The 18,590-nt window shown below is 40.8% G+C and overlaps 2 protein-coding genes across 4 annotated transcripts in view; one reads left to right on the top strand and one right to left on the bottom strand.

Moving 5' to 3' along the window:
• Positions 1–6: 6 nt before the first annotated feature.
• On the top strand, positions 7–2,745 carry GLRX2 (glutaredoxin 2). Of its 3 annotated transcripts, none has more exons than XM_008630204.2 (4): positions 7–57; positions 617–686; positions 1,390–1,566; positions 2,099–2,745. In XM_008630204.2, exons 1-4 carry the CDS (start codon positions 8–10, stop codon positions 2,216–2,218), a joined length of 417 nt encoding a protein of 138 aa, XP_008628426.2. In that variant the 5' UTR covers position 7; the 3' UTR covers positions 2,219–2,745. The 3 variants fall into 3 exon arrangements, with proteins under 3 accessions (XP_008628426.2, XP_008628424.1, XP_017585187.1); XM_008630202.2 differs by lacking the exon at positions 7–57 and adding an exon at positions 74–157; XM_017729698.1 differs by lacking the exon at positions 7–57 and adding an exon at positions 103–152.
• Positions 2,746–2,907: 162 nt separating this feature from the next.
• The window catches only part of TROVE2 (TROVE domain family member 2), a 19,770-nt gene continuing 4,087 nt past the window's right edge, over positions 2,908–18,590 (bottom strand). Inside the window, exons 3-10 of the mRNA XM_017729697.1 lie at positions 18,043–18,552; positions 17,118–17,338; positions 16,734–16,880; positions 15,335–15,472; positions 14,990–15,106; positions 14,123–14,236; positions 13,566–13,712; positions 2,908–12,658 (exon numbers count right to left, since the gene is read on the bottom strand). Of these exons, the coding sequence (XP_017585186.1) occupies positions 12,506–12,658; positions 13,566–13,712; positions 14,123–14,236; positions 14,990–15,106; positions 15,335–15,472; positions 16,734–16,880; positions 17,118–17,338; positions 18,043–18,552 (1,547 nt within the window). The 3' untranslated portion in view covers positions 2,908–12,505. The remainder of the gene's footprint in view (positions 12,659–13,565; positions 13,713–14,122; positions 14,237–14,989; positions 15,107–15,334; positions 15,473–16,733; positions 16,881–17,117; positions 17,339–18,042; positions 18,553–18,590) is intronic.

Raw genomic sequence — 18,590 nt, 5'->3', positions numbered from 1 at the left:
TGGCGCCATGGCCATGCAGGGGGCGCTGCGCCGCGCGGCCGCGGCCTGGGGGGGGGGGTGAGTGCGGGCCGGGGGCGCCGGGGCGGGACTGGGATCGCGATAAGGATCGGGACACGGATGGAGATAGGGATCGGGACCGGGATAAGGACATGGTCTGGTACAGGGACCGGCGCCGGACCGGCATAGGGATCGGCACTGGCAATGAGACTCGCAATGGGATAAGGATCGGGATACGGATAGAGATAGGGATCGGGACCGGGACTGGGATGAGGATCGGGACAGGGACCGGGACCGGGACGGGGACAAGGAGAGGGATGGGGACCGGGATCGGGACAGGGACCGGGACAAGGCCTGGGTCCGGAGCAGGGAGCGGGAGAGCGGCGGGGTTCGGGATCAGGATGAGAGCAGGCGCTTCCCGAGTCACGGCACCGCCGCGCTGTCCCGCAGCCACCCCGTCCCGCTGCTCCCCTTCCTGCGGGCACCTGAGAGCCTGGGTGGCTGCGGGTGCTGCGGCTCAAGTGAACTGGCATGGAGAAGTCAGTTAAATATCGAAACGAAACAGGGCAATGTGGCGTTTCGCTGAAAGCTCGAGTACCTGACTGTCGTTTCTTTTTAGTTCTAGAATGGGGAACAGCCAGCCCGCTTCTGTGGGATTGTCTAATGATGCTGCTGTGAATCAAATACAGGTTAACATTATTTATGTGGCTTTTACTGATTTTCAGCATTTATAAAAGCCAGTTACTCCAAACATTTTCTTATTTATACAAAGAAATATTGTAAATAGTTCTGCCTGTTGAACCTGGTACTATGTTTATTATGGTTATCAAGTCATGCTGGCAGTTTTGTTTATCCACAGCCCTGGAACCTGATCCTCCTAGGCTGCACCCACTCTTATGTTTTTTCAGACCTCTACTCAAATTCGGTGCTGCTGTTGACATTGGGAATAGAACCTTGTAAAATTACTGATAGCAAGTAAATTGGTTTTTTTATAAATGTATTGATACTAAATGATAGCCTGAAATCCCCTTGAGTTTACAGTACAGTGATAAGGGTATGTCTTCAACCCACTGCTTTTGGTCACTGTGCTCATCACTGGAACATCCCAAGTACCTTACAGACAGGGAAAACTGTCCTAAACAATCCAGGGAGATGCAGCAGGTTGGGCAGACTGCAGAGCAGAGTTGTACCACACACTCCACCATCCTTGTGCTCAGTGTGGCGCCAGGTGCAGGTCAAACCTGCCTTCAGAGGTGCTAGCAGAGGTTTTCCTGTGTTTGTTACCCTAACAGCGGGATTTTAACTTGTGTGTTAGTTTTCATGACTGTTAATAGTGTTCAAGGTGCACTGGCTTGAAGCTCGCTGACTTTTAACTTTCTTTTGAGCACACAGGACATTATTTCACACAACTGTGTGGTGATTTTCTCTAAAACAACATGCCCATACTGCAAAATGGCAAAAAACCTGTTTGAGGGTTTGAATGTGAATTACACAGCTGTGGAACTGGACGTGAATACAAATGGAAGGCAGTTCCAAGACATTCTGGAACAGATGACTGGTGGCAGAACAGTGAGTATATTCATTCTCTTACACATAAGAAGTAACAACTTGGGCTACACACATCCCTCTTGGGTTAGATCCATAGCAAGTCCTTAATTTTTTTGTGATAATTAAATTTAGGATACAAGCTCCTTAATTAGATGCTGCAGGAGGGTTCTGTCTCTTCTTCTAGAGCCCCTCTGGCTATCCCTCAGTTATCTTTTCCATACTGCCACTGAAATAACTGAAGTATCAAAGCCATTTTTCATTTGTGTATTTAAACCATTGTGTTTAACACTTGTATTTTATTTTATATAGTCTCACTTGACCCAATTATTGGAATTTATTACAATCACCTACACAGGGACTTCATCCCACTGTGGAGGGGCACACAAAGTTTCCCATGTCTGTAAATACTATGGAGAAGTGTGGGTTGTACACTAATATTATACACACATCTAGAAGAACACAGTAATTGTGTGTACTGGAGTCCACATGGGCTTGCTTGAATGTTTACCTTTTTTCCAAGAAGTAACTAATGCAACTTTTGTTTTCTTGATAGGTCCCAAGAGTGTTTATCAATGGGACTTGTGTTGGAGGTGCAACAGATGCTCAAAAGCTTCATGAGGAAGGCAAACTGCTTCCTTTAGTTCATCAGTGCCAAATGAAAGCAAATTACTGAGCAACCATCTCATCTTCATCTTCCTTTGTATGAACAGAATTTCAGATGAATTCAGAAGATCACAGACACATGCACTCGACAACCTCAAGCCATGGCTTTCTGAATCACAGATCACTCTCTGACAGACTTTATGGACTTGGCAAATTACTTGGTGTCCTTGCCTCAGCTTTCCCACAACCCAGATGGTCATTAGCAACCATTATGTAACTCTTGGGGCTCCTAGTGAGACAGTGATGTCATTTCATGGTGATTCCATCCTGCTCCAGGAAGTCCAGACTCCGCAAAAAGAATCCTGTGGGCTTTGCTTTCTAGCTTTGTCTCAATAAATTGTCAGTTTAATTTAATGGTTTCTTTAAATAAAATTCTTCTCTGTCAAACTGAGATGAAGGAAGTGTGAAGCAAACCCATTTTGTAGTGATATTGGTGTGTGCATGTCTGCCTCTCTTGTATTCCAGCACCGGGTCACCCAGCTCCCAAATCGTGTGTCCAATGGAACAGAAAAGGGAATAAAGATTCTGGCAGCTTTAGAGAGCGATAGCTTTCATCTTTACTCTGCACTGTGAGGTCCCAGTCTGTACTGTCACTCGGGAATGTCCTTCCAGGGGCCAGGCAGCTTGGGCACTCAGCTGCAGCTACAGACTACACTACAACCAATCCAACAAGAGCATCAAACATAAGACCAAGGGAAGTGGGTCTAATATGCATAGAGTTTATTTAGTACTTAAATTCTACAGTCAGAATGCAGTTTACTAGCCATTTTAACTTTCAGTTAAATGTCTAAAAGAAATTACTAAAATTCCATAGTTTCAGTACAATGTACATCCAAAGCCAGACCAGGCAATGCCAAGACTCTTGGTTATTTCAAAGAAGTTCATATGCAAGTAGAAAATTATATCCCATTCTTCAGTTAAAGGGACCATTACACAACTAAAGGTGCACACATTAGAATAAAAACATTAGTCAATCAATTTTTTATTCACATTTTGTGAATTAAGACTCCTGTTACTTCCATTGCTTTCAGCACTCCATGTACCTAAACTCCTTTTTCCCCCTCAAGGGAAGAAAGCATCAATCTTTAATTCCAGCTAACTACAAGGACTACAAGAGTATCATTTAAACTTGACAGCTTCACTTTCGTGATGCAGGTTTGTACTAAGTTTAAACTGCATCATTTGTAGAAAGTCTTTAGTATACAGTTGCCTGCATTGTGCATCTTTAATGTGTAATCAGCTAATTAAACACACTGACCTTGTTTCATTTTAATTATTGCAGCTTACTGTATGGTGCTAGGACACAGTCATCAAGGTAAACACACAAATGTGCACCTCTCTCTGAATTTACACTTAATAAAGCAATTTATTTTGCACATACAGTCATAAGAATACCAAGTATTCTTTTTCTCTGCGTAGAATTCTTCAGCCAGTGATGTTATTTTCAGAAGCTTAATAATAATTTTGTCCCCAAAGCTGATAAACCCATCACATAAAAATAACAACAATAGTATGCAAAGGAATTTTTCAGAGACCTTTTCATTTTGTTTAGGGGCTTGTTTTTTTAACCAGTAGTCTAAAATAACCCTTTGAGTTCCAAGTTCTGGAAATCCCAGGGCACTGTCACTTAAGGCAAATTCTCTTGCAGCTGTTGAAACAAGCTGTGTGCCTGCAGATCCAAGTGAGTGCCCCTTCATTAAATAAGATTTAGCTTAAGGCACCCAAAGGGTTAATTATGCTTCTTTTTAACAGTATTAAGGCTCCCCATCCAAACAGTTTTTCATTAATTGTGTATAATTCCATAGAAAGTAGCAGCAAGACAGTGCCTTTGTTACTGGATGGCACAAAGCCATATTATGTTTAAGTTAATTAAACATGATATGGCAGTTCAAGTGTGGTTCTACTCTAGCAAAAAAAGCCCCCAAAATTAAGAAACTCAATAACAGTAATGAAAGATTTCCTTTTTTTTTTCCCCCCCAGCATTGTCTCCAGGACAAAACTGTTTATCTTAAATTACGCTTGCCGTGGGATCTGAATATTAACATGTATCCACTAAAAGATCTGGATACCTGCTCATCCAGCTTAAATCCCATGCTTCTAAGAAGCACAAGAAGCTGGAAACAAACACTGAGTTATTTAATGAAGCACACAGAGCTGTGAATGTGCCCATGTGTTGCTTTTTAAATACAGAATTATTTTTAAAGAGTAGAACTGCACTTTCACAGGAGAATGAAAAGACATTTGTAACTACTTGTGCTTAACTCTTAAGCTGGTAACATTAGGAAAACAGCTATTTATACTTACTTGTTAATGAAGCATTTTTTAAAGTTCTCAACATACCACATACATATGCAAATATATATATATTTAAACTTAAATTCAGAATGCAGAAATACCTAAAGAAACCACACTTTACAGTATCAAAATCATAAATCCAGATATGTAAGCACACATATTTAAAGACACCATTCCTTCTGCTGAAATTAGCTCATCTTTTGTGATTTCCCTCAGAGCAGCACATCCATAAAACACTGTCCTGGACAGTGTTTTACCTTTCCCCCAGAACTCTTGCTCAGCCATTTGTACACTCTGCTGTGTCATGGGAAGATGAAATCTCTACCATTCCAGCAAGAAAGTAATGGGAATAGCTGCTTACAGCATATCTGTGCACTGCAAACCACTGCAGACAGCAAAACAAACCTAGAAACTGGTGGAACTTCAGAGAAACTAAAGAAAAGGATTAAAAGCAGAAGCAAGACAAATGATTCTTTACTTCTACAGCCTATTCTTTGAAGGCTTTCTCTAGTCAATACTGCAAAGAAGCTGTTTATCCAGAATATTAAATGTTTTCCTAATTTTGCATGACAGCAGTTTGATACTGTTTAACAGAATGAAAAGTTTCAAATCACTGAACTAATTCTAGAAATAAACTTTACACTTGAAAAGCCAGTTTGAAAAGCCAGTTTTAAGAGGCTACTTTTTTCAAATAAAGCCATTCACGGGCAGATGTTGGATTTTTGTAAATAAATATAGTATACTTTTGTCACTGATTTTTACACAGTGCTTTGCCAAAAATCTGACAGATACAGAAAATTAGATTTTTGGTATGAGATTTATATAATTAAAGAAAAGAAAAAAAATGTTCATTTTTTAAAAAGTTAAGATAAATACCATACCATCAGTCCTGATGCAGGGAGCTAAGTGAGCACACTCAGTGATAGCAAGAAGGCAGAAGAACAGAGGCAAAAAAACAAACAAAAAAAAAAAGGAATGGATGAGAGCTTGTGAAAAAAGATTCAAGTATAGGCCTGAGGTGACAAGATGGAAAAGGAGAAAAATCCCCAACACTAACAGAGAAAAGGGTAAAGCAAAAGAAGAAGAAACAAAAAAGAAATGGAACCAAAACTAAAGCTTCTGTTATGGTGGCTGTGAGCTTGGGACAGGGTTAAGCAGCATTTGCAATGCAGACAAATATTTCATAGTGTTTCTACAGACAGAGCCATTATTAAAACACAGTTCCCAAACTGCTGGTGTATTTTTAAGCCAAGAATATGTACTTTGTTGAATAGCCTTTTAAAGCCATACCCATTTATGGGCACCAGTTATCAACAGCAATGTAAAAGAACATAAACCCCCTTAAGATTTATTGTTTAACAGTGGTTTTAAGCAGCAAGGTATTTTTGTGCCAGTTATTAGCAGCCCTCACACAGTGGGCATTTAGACTGGCCCTGCTGACCTCAGAGCTACACCTACCTTTAGATTTCTCTTTTTTGAAACACGGAGGACTGAATTCTACAAGCACCTCGAACTCTCCTACTCCTTGCTCCAGGTCTAAAATTCCTGACATGAAATTCTATTTCTTGGCAAAATTATTATTGTCATTACTGAATTTATTACACAATGCTGATGTGCTCACTGCATTATTTTTAAAAACTCGAGAGCCTCCTGCCCTCTCCACATTGTCGATTGTGTCTCCTCCATGAAGAAACCTGACCTTTGATGGTCATTCCTTACAGAAGAATGTTTCACCTCTTCTGTGCTTCCAGCCACGACATGCTTTTCTTCTTTCTTAAAGCTAAAGTGCCTGAACATTAGGGCCTTAGACAGAAAAGTCTAATGCTCCAGAACTGTCAAGTGGGTCACAGTGAAATGGCAGTCAAACTGAAACCAGTTAACTCTGTTAGGTATCAGGAAACCTGCATTTGCCTGGTCTACAGTTGCACTCTGCATTTAGACTTATTTTTATTCAGTATTTTGAATAAAACTAACTAGCTTTAAACTTCTCCCTGCTCAATGTTTACTGATAAACTGCAGTGCACAATTATAGCCCCTTTTCTGCTTTTCCAGTCAGTGTTCCTCCAATGCAAAGACCACTATTAATTTGAAAGTCTCCTTTTTGGTGAAAGGGTAGGTAGTTTATTGTACACTGAACTAAAGCTTAATCTTAGCAACTTTATCTTAGCTCACGTTTTTTATTATTTTTGAAGCATTACAGTAATTATTGCCTCTTTACATGTCTAGGTAGTGTTTTGGAAATTATCAGTTTAATATCTAAAGACTAGAAACAGGACAAATGCATGTTATGGCAAATGAGTCATGCTGTCCCCTAAAATTCAGTGTATGGGCAGATAAAAACGATCCAGTCTATGGACAAGGAATATGCAGCATCATTCTTCTATGCCCCTTACTGGAAGAGAATGACAAAACCAGAAAGAAACCCCCAGAAAGGTCCACATACTATAAAATTTCAGCTGTCAGCATTTACTTCAGTTTCCCCTCTCTGCGCAAATCTTGAAGGAGGAGCAGATGACAACATGGTCTCATCAGTGCTGCTTTTACATCGCACGAACCACTGAGAACATCCTATTTCTAACAAGGTCTTTAGCCCAGAGATACTATAAATGTTTAGGAGCACATTCTGTACCCCAGCAGGGATGACCACCTTTTATCACTGGTCACAGCTATCCAGTGTCAACAGATACAGGGAGCTACAAATTCTATTAGTCCTACTGAAAAGTTCATCTTCACTTCCACACTCTAGTTCAAGGAATTGCATTTTAAACTGGACTGCTTCCAACGATGCAACACCACTATAACCATTCATTCGATCTGTTAGTAACTACTCTAATTTTTATTTGCAATACGTTTACTTGAAAGTTACTTGAAACACCTGTTTTAAGTTTTCATTTTATATTTAGTCCAAAATATTTCCTATTACTTCACAAATACTACTCCAAATAAGAAAAAGTACTTGCAAAAGATGCTCATCTATCAGTTATTTTCAACATCTCTAGCTTAAGAAGGAAACACCTAATCAGATGTTTGACTATTGTGTCATTTAAAACACATTACTACCAAACCCAACCCCCAAACATCAGTGCATTTACTTGAAATAATTATTAACATGTATTGAGCAAATGAGTTTACTCCCCATATTCATGGTGTTTTGCTTAGACCCTAAAAATGATGCGCAATTTTTCAAGAGAAATGGCTGATTTTCTTTTTCCAAACTCAAAAGTGCTACGTCTCAGCCTTTGTAGGAACACTTGGTTTGCTCTAGAAGTCACCTGAGGAGCTGGTGGCAGTCCTGTGTCCTCCAAGCATTCTGTCAGAGCAGTGATTAATTCAGGAGTGATACATTCATGTTGGCTGAAAGGCAACACTCTACCCAGCAGTTTTTTAAACCCTGCTTTAATGTCAGGAAAGGCTTCCCTCACTGCATTGATCATGCATTAAGGGAGAGCGTAAGTAGCAGAATACCTTCAGTAACATGTAACATCCTATTTTAGCACCAAAAGAGATATCCCTGCTACAGAATGCAAGCTTTGAATTTATAATCGATAGGAATGAGGCATAATGAAAAGTGTTACAAGTACCAAAAGTATAGTAGGAACTTCCATTTTACATTTAAAAGCTCGGGTTTTAGGCAGAAAAATATGGTCTTACATGTCATTCACCACTATGGGTAAACGTGGCATTTTTATAAATCATAATTATTTTCAAATTAACATCAAATTCACTGTTTAAAACAGCCAGCTTTAGCATAAAAGAGGCTGACATACATCTGTTTTAGAGAAAGTTGTAAAAGCATCACTAAAAAACCTTTCTAATGTTTTAAGAATGATCTACTAAAGAGATCTTTTAACTTCCCCCCTATACACACATATATAAAACACAGAATTAAATACATGTACACACAAATTGCTATCAATTTCTGTTCCAAAGTGGTAGAATACTCACTGTCTTTCTCCTTGTCACACTCTTACTATCAGACTAAAAATAAAGAATGAAGAATCCAGTTTCAATCACTTCCTAAACAAGATTTTGTGAACATGAAGGAGGCAACTGTACAGTTCATAAAAGTTTTTAAGAATTGGTCACTATAAACTGGAGGTAGTTTTGAAATATGTTAGCTTGAATTAATTTATGAAATCAGAAGTAACACTAATCTACAAAAAGATTTTTAAAAATGAAATACTCTCCTGTTAGGAAGATTGTTTCTGAGTCACGGAATACATTCTTCTGAAAAAAGGAAAAAAAAAATAGCTTTTTGTTTCTGGTTGTTCCCACTCAGCTTCGGTGAGCAGGCCAAGACACATGCACTTGTTGGTCTTGCTCACTGAAAGTGTGCTGATGCTTCTTGAAGTTGTGACAAGGACTGAATGTGACATCCCAGTCATTTCCAAGGCTTTTTTCTACTAAAAACAGTTTTTAGAACTTCCTGTAAAGCATTTGAATTCTAAACTAGTGCTTTTGAAACTGTATTGTGCAGAAACTGCCCCTCAATTTATCTAAAGAGGTATTTCCTCCTGAAAATCCAGATGATAATCCAGAGAGAAAAAGATTAGCATGAGCTCTTGCACTTTCAGTTTTATCAGTATAAAATGTCCCTGGGTAACTTTTACACTGTATCACAGTCACATGGTCTCAACACACACCAGAAAAAACAACTTTTGTAGCTTTTAACTGTAACCACGGAAACCACTGAACATTAGTAACACTTAAAATACAAAGATTTAAAAAAGCCCAAAGAAAATTCCCTCTCAATGAAGTTGCTGTTAAATTGCCATTATTAAACATACTAAGCCCATTTGTTTCCAGCCCCATTTTAGAAGTAACTCATGAATTTATACTTGCAAATAAGCATTCCACAGCAACGGGGGAAATTAAAAATCTCTCCATATTTATAATCTACTATAAATGAAATTAAATTATATACTATGTAACCCTGTAACCACTTTTAGCAAACTTCTGTTATTTTAAATTGTGTGCAACAAGGAAAAATAAAAAAAGAGATTCCTCATCTGCTTTTCTTGTTTTCCCTTCACAAAAAGGTAACAAAGAATCACAAAATCATGATGGTTGGAAAAGAGCTTTTAAGATCAAGTCCAACCATCAACCCAACACTGCCAGGTCCACCGCTGAGCCATGTCCCTAAGCACCACATCAACGCGGTTTTGGAACACTTCCAGGGATGATGATTCCACCACTACCCTGGGCAGCCTGTTCCAATGCTTGGCTGCAAAAAGGATTTGAGGTTCAGCCTCACCAGTGCCCAGTACAGGAGGAACAATCCCTGCCCTGGTCCTGCTGCCATACTATTCCTGATCCAGGCCAGGATGCCCTTGGCCTTCTTGCCCACCTGGGCACAGCTGGCTCTTGCTTGCCCACTCTTGACCAGCACCTCCAGGTCCTTTTCCACTGGGCAGCTTCCCAGCCTCTCTGCCCCAGCCTGGAGCACTGCATGGGGTGGTTGTGACCCAAAGGAAGGACCCAGCACTTGGCCTTGTTGAGCCTCATACACTTGGCCTTGGCTCATGGATCCAGCCTGTCCAGATCCCTCTGCAGAGCCGTCCTGCCCTCCAGCAGATCAACTCTCTGGCTCAACCTGGTGTCACCTGCAAACTGACTGAGGGTGCCCTCGATCCCCTTGTCCAGATCAGCCATAAAGATACTGAACAGGACTGGCCCCAACAGTGAGCGCCAGGGAGCACCACTTATGACCGGCCAGCAGCAGGATGTGACTCAGTGCCACACTCTGGGCCCAGCCATCCAGCCAGGCTTTTAGCCAGCAAACAGTGCACCTGTCCAAGCCACGGGCTCCTAGCTTCTTCAGGGGAATGCTGTGAGCAAGTGTCCAAGGACTTGCTGAAATCCATGATGTAGACCACATCCACAGCCTTTCCCTCATCCACTAGGGAGGTCACCATTCACAGAAGATCAGGTTGCTCAGGCAGAACCTGCCTTTCATAAACCCATGCTGGCTGGGCCTGATCCCTGACTGTCCTGCATGTGCTGTGTGATCAAGATCATCTGTTCCATAACCTTCCCTGGCACCAAGGTCAGGCTAACAGGCCTGTGGTTTTCTGGATCCTCCTTCCGGCCCTTCTGCTCAATGGGTGTCACACTGGCCAACCTCCACTCATCTTGAGACCTCCCTGGTTAGCCAGGATTGATGATAAGTGGTGGAGAGTGGCTTGGGTGGATTCCATCTGGCCCTACAGTCCTGTGAGTATTTAAGTGGAGCAGTAGATCACTGTTTCCTCCTGAATTACAGGGACTTCATTTTGCTCCTTGTCTCTCTCTTCCCAAGGACAACTGGTCTGACTATTAAAGACTGAGACAAAGACGGCTTCAAGTACTCAGCCTTTTTCTCATCCTTTGTGGCAATGCTTCCCCTCACATGCAATAAAGGATGAAGATTCTCTCCTTGGCCCTCCTTTTGTTGATGATGGATTTGTAAAAATACGTTTTGTTATTTACTACGGCAGTGGCCAAATTAATTTCTAGCTGGGGTTTCACTTTTCTAAGCTTCCTGCGTAACCTAGCAACATCCTTGTAGTCCTCAAGAGCAGCCTGCCCCTTCTTCCAAAGGTCTTTTTTCCCTGAGTTCCAGTGACATCTCCCCATTCAATCAAGCCAGTCTTCTTCCCCACTGGCTCATCTTTCAGCACACGGGGACAGCCTGTTCCTGCATTTGTAACATCCTTTCATGATTGTTTGCCAGGCATTCTCTCAACCTGTAAGGCCCAAGTCTGGCCTCTGGGGCTCCTCAGCTTCCTCTACAGCCTCCTCAATGACTTCAAGGTGGTGCTCAGGGCTCTGGAGGTGATCCATCTGCTTCCTGGCACCACCGGTCTCTCTGCTGCTGCTGAAGTCCTGGGGGACAAGAAGTGGCCATCCTGCAGTCCAACACCAGCTCCTGTGGCTGATGAAGGCAGCATGTCCTTAGCAGGTGCTGGGCCTGCTGCTGAAGCAGGGGTACCTGCAGCACAAGAACTCCAAAGTTCACGAGGAGTTGGACAACATCATGGCTCTCTTCATGTACACTGCTGAACAGCTGGATGTGGCCAAGCTGGTGTCTGGGCTGACTCCAGCACTGGTGGAGAGCAAGAGCAGGGTCCAGCATGGTGACATGAAATGTTTGCTGTAGTGGTGTCTTCCTTGAGCCCAGGCAAAGCCACCCTTCTCTTCAAGGCAGGAGATGCTGTGGAACTTGAGGACAACAGGGATGGGGTGATCCATGTGGTGCAGGGCAGGCTTGCCAGGAAGACTTGGGTGAAGCTTGGGGACCAAGGGTTTGTAAAGTACACTGTGCTCCTGCCATCATCCCATCGTAACAGGGGGTCCTGTTTGCTCCCTGGGACAGATCCAGACTGGCTGTTGCTGGCCCGCAGGACTCAGAGCACAGTCACTGTGGATATCACACAAGGGATGATGCTCTGTGGAGCTCCAGCTCACGCAGAGCCCAGGCCAGTCAGGGAATTAAGTCCAACAAGAGTTTTGAGTGCGTGTATAGGAAAAAACCAACTGCCTTGGGAAAATGAGCATGGTGGAGACAAGGAGGGTGGCTGAAGAGTGAAGGGCATGGAGCTGGGCTGCCAGCTGTGCTGCAGGACTCTGAAGGGCGATGTGACTGCACTGCCAGCCATCACCAGGAGTGTCCAAATGCGCAGGGTGTTTCTGCACGGCGCCAAGGTGACAGTGGTGACGTGTGGCTGCCACCTCCAATGGCAGGGGGATCACTGGCTACTGACAGTTAGTTTGACACTAGAGATACAAGCGCTGAGTTTCTCTGAATCTGTTAGATTTGCATGGGACTGAAGTTCTGTTCAACCTTACAAACACCTTAGTGAGAAGCTCTAGTCAGAGATGCTTGACGTGCCACCACCTCCCGTAACATTCTGATATGTATACAATATGCCATATGCTAATAAAGTATATTTGGCTGGGAGTTGCCAGGGTGAAGTCTGTTGCCAGCAATGGACCCACTGGGAAGAGCAGATGCCTAAAAAACTTAAATCAAATCCAAAGTGAAGTTTTGAATGACATCCAAAGCTCCTGTATCAAAGCCGCAGATATCCAACATGCCTCTGTCATCCGGGTCCGCCATCGTAAAACCATGGGAGGTCATTCCACAAACAATCAGCTTAGCAGGAATACCCATTTTCTAGAGGAAGGACAGCAAAAAATATCAGAAAATACATATAGAGTGAAACATGTGCACATATGCAGTAACTTAAACAGGCCAGAGGGCCAAATCTCGCTTGCATAAGCCGCTGTCTGAAGAGCTGTACTGACAGAAACGAGGAATGCCAGAACAGAAATGCAGGATGCCTGTCAACACTGGGATGGCAGCTAACCTCAGCTAAGGAAACCAAATTAAAGACTTTTGGTATTCATTTCAACTGGGTGGAAACTATGTAAAGATAAAAGTCCATACACCAATGCCTGACAAATGCATTTTTGGTAGTTTAAAAAATAGTTTCTTTAAAGCATAAAGGATTGTTTGCTGAATAACTAAGAGTTTCCAATAGCAATGTGCTTGGAGAAGGTATTTTTCTTTGTTCTATTTAAAAGTATGCAGCTGTACAGCTTGGAGCAGTCCCTTTAAAAGACAATGGGCTTTCCTCACAAGATACTGTCACATCATCCTAGTGACACTTGTCTTCATTACTTCATTGAAACTTTTTGGTATCTACTGCAAACATCAAAGTTAAATTTAGCTCTGAGAGTCAAACTTCAGTCTGTAAAAACTATAAAAACGTATTCCATCAATTATATATAGGACGCAGAAATTCATACAGTCCCTGAGTAACAAAGTTTCATGGACATTGCAGCACACCGAGCAGGGGAGGCTAATTACAAATCCTTTCAGCAATTCTGTGGTTTTAAATATGCACAATTAGTGCAATATGTGTACTAATTCTGCCTAACGACAGAATTGAGCAGTTTTAAACAATATATAATTATTTACTGAAGAAGGCCACAAAAAGTCCAATCTCTAAAAGATTTTTAGAGCTGGTACTTATTTTGTACAGTATTTACTAATCATAAACAGTCAGAAGCATGTTTACCTCTCTGTACTCTCTAAGGGCCATTGCAGGAGGAGTATTCCCAGCAAAGGTCTCGTTATCAGTAAATACAATGAAGACATCAGCAGCTGTCTGAGTTTTTTGAGCCCATATCATTGGAAGGGAACAGTCAGTGGTACCCACTGGAATCTTAAAGATACAAAAATAAATATACATGGAACACATTAATACAGAAATTAACAAACCATGGAAAAATTACTTTTGATGTAAGCTTCACGTTCTACCATGTGTCACTACATGAAGACTTTTTTTGTTAAACTTGGTCATTTTATCTTAGTTTGTCCAGGGTTTTTTTTTTGTTTGAGTTTTTTAAATATTCTTTTCAAGCTAACTCATGTGACCTAGCACTGCCATTCTAAATTGCAATGTTTAATATCCAGCAAATGAAATAATGACATTTGCTGGGCTTTCTCTAAATCAACTGCACCAAAGAAAAAAAAATCCAAACTTTACTAGAGAGATACAGATTAAACAAGGTAGTAGAATTGATTACAAAGATAATACAGTGTAACTGCTGAGACTTTTTTTTTTTTACATACTTCATACATTTTCACTAAAACTTGAGGTAAGCTCATGTCAGCTGTCACTGGACAAGGGACCATTTCATGTGAAAAGGCAACAATGTGGGAATCCTTCTCAGTCCGTGCTACAACCTGAGAAAGAGAGAGACAAAAATAATTCAGTTATATTCCTCCGAATTTTTAATGTCTAAACTGAGCCATTCCCTACCAAACACACAGCATGACAAATGCTTTCGTATTTAAGTCACCATGGCTCCTCATAAACACTAATGGTGCACTCTACACTTTAAAAATTCTGTAATATTACTGCAAATAAACACTGCAAAAAGAGCTGAACGACTGCTCTAATTACTGTAACTAAAGATACTTCTATTTTTCTTTCTTCCTCTCTGACATAAACCTTGAGCATTTCTAAATACCAACAAAAGCTCAACTCCTCTGCAATACAAGAATACAACCCAAGAAGTTTTAGAATACTAAACTGAGGGGAAAGTGATTGTGAATAAAGGCCACATCGATAACTCCAACAGACACAAGAATTATCCCAATTATTTCTTCATCTAGCCTGTATTATTCTGTGAATGCTTCTGAAAAAATTAAAATGTGTGTATGCACTTTTTACGTACAGTAAGCCATTTTATTATGACTAAGGTAAGTGAAAAAGCTGCCCTGACCACTTTGATTTACAACAGAAACCAACTTCTTCAAACTAATCTTTCCAAATGTGGTTGCCAGTAGCTTTCAGCAATGAGACACAAGGTCACTGTGCCCAAAAACTGTTATATCTAAGTTTCCCCTTGATGCCTAACCAGCTGCAGAGCACTTTTGTATCAAAAAAGCAATGCAAGCTGAAAACAGTTATAAATAAGAAATTGAAAGCCTCACCATACACATTACTGCTGCAACTGTGCTGGCATTGAGCACACTGCCCAAAACCTTTTGTGTCATTGATGCACTGACATCAACTGCAATTACAAAGCGTTTTCCTGTTGGTTCAACTGTCTGAAAGAATAAAAGACAAAAATGTAACAGGTACACATCATTTATATATTAATTTCTTCTGCTGCTTTCAGTCCTGAAGTGGGCATTTTTTACTCTTTCTGGGTAATGTCAGGACAGTGCTGTTGCCAAAGTTTCAGAATTGTTACCCAACACAGGAACCGTTCTTGGTAAGTTTTCAGAAAACACCGAACTCTTAAAAAGCTTAACAAATAGGAGAACTATTATTACCTTGAAAGCTTTGTAAAATGAGGCATCCAAAGCTCCTAAAATGTCTTCATCAGGACGCCACCAAAGCTTCCCTCTGCTTCCATGTCCAGCTTTATAAGTTTCTAATGCAACCAAAATATGGAATGGATGTATTCTACCCTACAGGTAGAAATCAAAAATATGGATATGAAAATTTAACCTCCTTAAAAAAAAAAGTAACAAACTAAATGTGAAAGTAAGTTCCTACTACAAAAAAATCTCTGGTTTAGTATATGGTTACTTTAAATTTGTTAAATCTGAAGAGTTCATGCAGTCTTTACACAGCTGTTGGATTAACTGATACTTGTGGGTTACTGACAATGGACCTCATTCCCTCTCAAGAATCCTCCAGTTAACACCAAATGTGATGCCATCACCAGAATTCTGGTAAAATTTTGCAGCTCTATGATTGTCCAGTGCTGTTTTCCATCACAGGCTTCCAGTAAGAGAAAGTCCCTGCCCAACTGAAGAGAAAGGAGCTGAGCACGGAAAAGAACCAACTTAAAACTAGTTTTATACCAGATACAGTAACACTGGACAAGAAATTATTTTTGGAACATAGCATTCATTTTTCTCATTCTACAGAACACTCCAAACAATTTTTTTTTCTTTCCATATATGAACTTAACTTACATAACTTTATCAACATTTTGTTATCTTTATCTTAAAGGGGAGTTTGCAGTCCTTAACCACTGCCAGCAACAAAACTCAGAAAATCTGAATGCCTGTTGTCTATCTTCCATCAAGGTATTGCACCATGATCTTTGCTCTCCCTTCTCCATGCCTCCAGTATGATTAAGGAAGAAACCAGAGAAAGGGAATTGCAGTAGGATGGGGAAAAAAGGACTTCTGTTGTTGTGCTCAATTCAGCTCTGGTGCTGAAGAATTTAAGTGCCCTGATTTTCATCTTCCCAACTCACAAAACTGCTCGTCAAGACACTTGTCCTCTCTACTTTTGACTAAATCCCTGAAATTTTTATTCTCTCTCTGGGGAATTCTCTTTTCCCTCTTACTTTCCTAGCATTCTGATGGACAATAAAGCAATCAGAAAAGAGGAAAGTCTCCTTGCCCATCTTGTTTTTCCCCTCAGCTGCTATGCTATTTTCTTAACTCACTTAAAAATTACAAGACTCAGAAGAATTGATGAACCCAACAAGCAAAGCTGGCCACAGCTGTCATTTAAGAAAAGATCCAATAGCTGCCAATACACTTAATTTATCAGAAAGTTTCAGAAAGCAGGTGAGGAATTAAATGAAAAATTATAAACAGAAGTTTTAAAATAATGTTGCAGGCATTAAAACTGCAGTTTTTAAAAAGAATAAACTAAAAATTAAAAATGAAACTCCACAAAGGCTGGCACTGATTAAAAAGAAGTTCTTACCTTTTTTAGCAGTTTCTCATTTCTCAGTTTTTCACATACTATTGCCACTTCTGAACCTCGTGGCTCAAGCACTGAATTTGCTGTCAGCTTTCCTAAATTTCTCAACAATACAGAAACAGGCATCTCCTTGAGCAATGCCTTCCAAACCTATGATGAAAGAAAGAGAAGAAAGATGAGATTCTCAAACTGCAAGACCTGGCATCTATACATTGAATAAATGTATTTTTAAATAAATGTACAAATTATATTAAGATCTTAATTATTTAACTATTTGGGTAAACAACTTGAAAAATAGCATAAGGGCTACATTTTAAAGAAATCTAGACTCAAGACTCTGAACAGCATCACTCTATGGAGAATTCAAAGGTAAGGAAGTTTACCTACCTCTTTAGATTTCAGATGGTTTGTCAGGAGATGCTCTCTAACTAGACCATATTCCTCTATCAAGTGAATGACTTCCAGTTCATCTTTTGTGCGTTTTACTTTTTCCACAGCCTCCAGATACTTCAAGAGCTTTTCAGTCTCAGCAGAAACTGCTTTCTCTTTATAAGCTTCTTGGACATCTTTCCATCCCTTGGTAATATATTTAGTGACTATAGCAATTCCTGATGAAAAAGAAAACCATTTCTCAAGCAGGATTACCATCTGTACACTGGCATTTATCATTCTAGCATGCAAATGAATTTGCAGGTTTCATTCTCAGACCTGCCAAACACCTGTTGAAAAGGTCAGCCACACACAATTTAGAGCAGTACTTTTAATTACTGTGATGTAATATATTACATCACATATTCCTTAGAATTAAGGAGCTTTATGTATTTCCTACATTGCCCAGAGAAGCTGTGGATACCCCATCCCTGGAAGTGTTCAAGGCCAGGCTGGATGGAACTCTGAGCAGCCTGGTCTAGTGGAAGGTGTCCCTGCCCATGGTAGGGGGGTTGGAAATGGATCATGTTCATGGTCCCTCCCAACCCAAACCATTCTATTATTCTAAGATTTGAAGCCAACAGATCTTCCCACATAATGAAAAAGTGTTATTTCATAATTTGTAAGCAAATAGGAACAAAATGAGGGAATTGGGTTATTTTATCTTCTCTTGGCATATGGAAGAAAAGAAGGAACAAATTCTGTTTACCTTGAAGATAAACAGGTCTATTTCTGATATGAACACCCACATTTTTAAGATGCAATTTACAGGATATCCTCACTAAGAATTCACCTACAATGGTATTTGGGTTTCCAAAATACTTCCACAGTAAATATAAAAGGTTTAAAACACAGTATTTTCAGGTAAATAAAAATTTATTACCTTCACTGGCAGGTTTTAGGTGGGACAACCTCAGAAGATCTTTATGAGACCAACCACTTCTTTGCTTATATTTTGTAACTGCTAAAGCAAGAGCCATGCCATTCTTTCCATTGTACCAATCTGCAACAGCTTTCCTCAGAGCACGGCCCCACATGCCACATTTCATGCCCTCCTTCAGATCTTTTTTAAACTGGATGAAAGTAAAGAGATGGGTTGGTATGCAACACACCTCGGGGACAGCTTTAAACGCCGCTTGTTTTGTTTTGGCATCAGAACACTGCGAGCAAACTGCGAGGGCAAAGAGCAGGGGCTCCTGTCTTGCTGCTCTGCCCTCTTGACTAAATGCTTTTATTTCTTCAACAACTTCGCAGCCTCTGCCCTCTTCAATCAGCCTTAGCAAAGCTTCGGCGTTTTCAAAGCCCAGCTTCTGCTCCTTGACGTGGTAAGCGCCGCCCTCGGAGCCGAAGCACAGGAAGTGCTGCAGCCGGGCGCTGTCGGTGAGGGGCCAGCCGGCAACGCTGGCACAGTCGTGCTCCGGCGCCGCGCCC

Source organism: Corvus brachyrhynchos, unplaced genomic scaffold (genome assembly GCF_000691975.1).
Source record: "Corvus brachyrhynchos isolate BGI_N302 unplaced genomic scaffold, ASM69197v1 scaffold101, whole genome shotgun sequence".
NCBI lineage: Eukaryota > Metazoa > Chordata > Aves > Passeriformes > Corvidae > Corvus > Corvus brachyrhynchos.
This window is presented reverse-complemented; position numbering and strand designations above follow the sequence as displayed.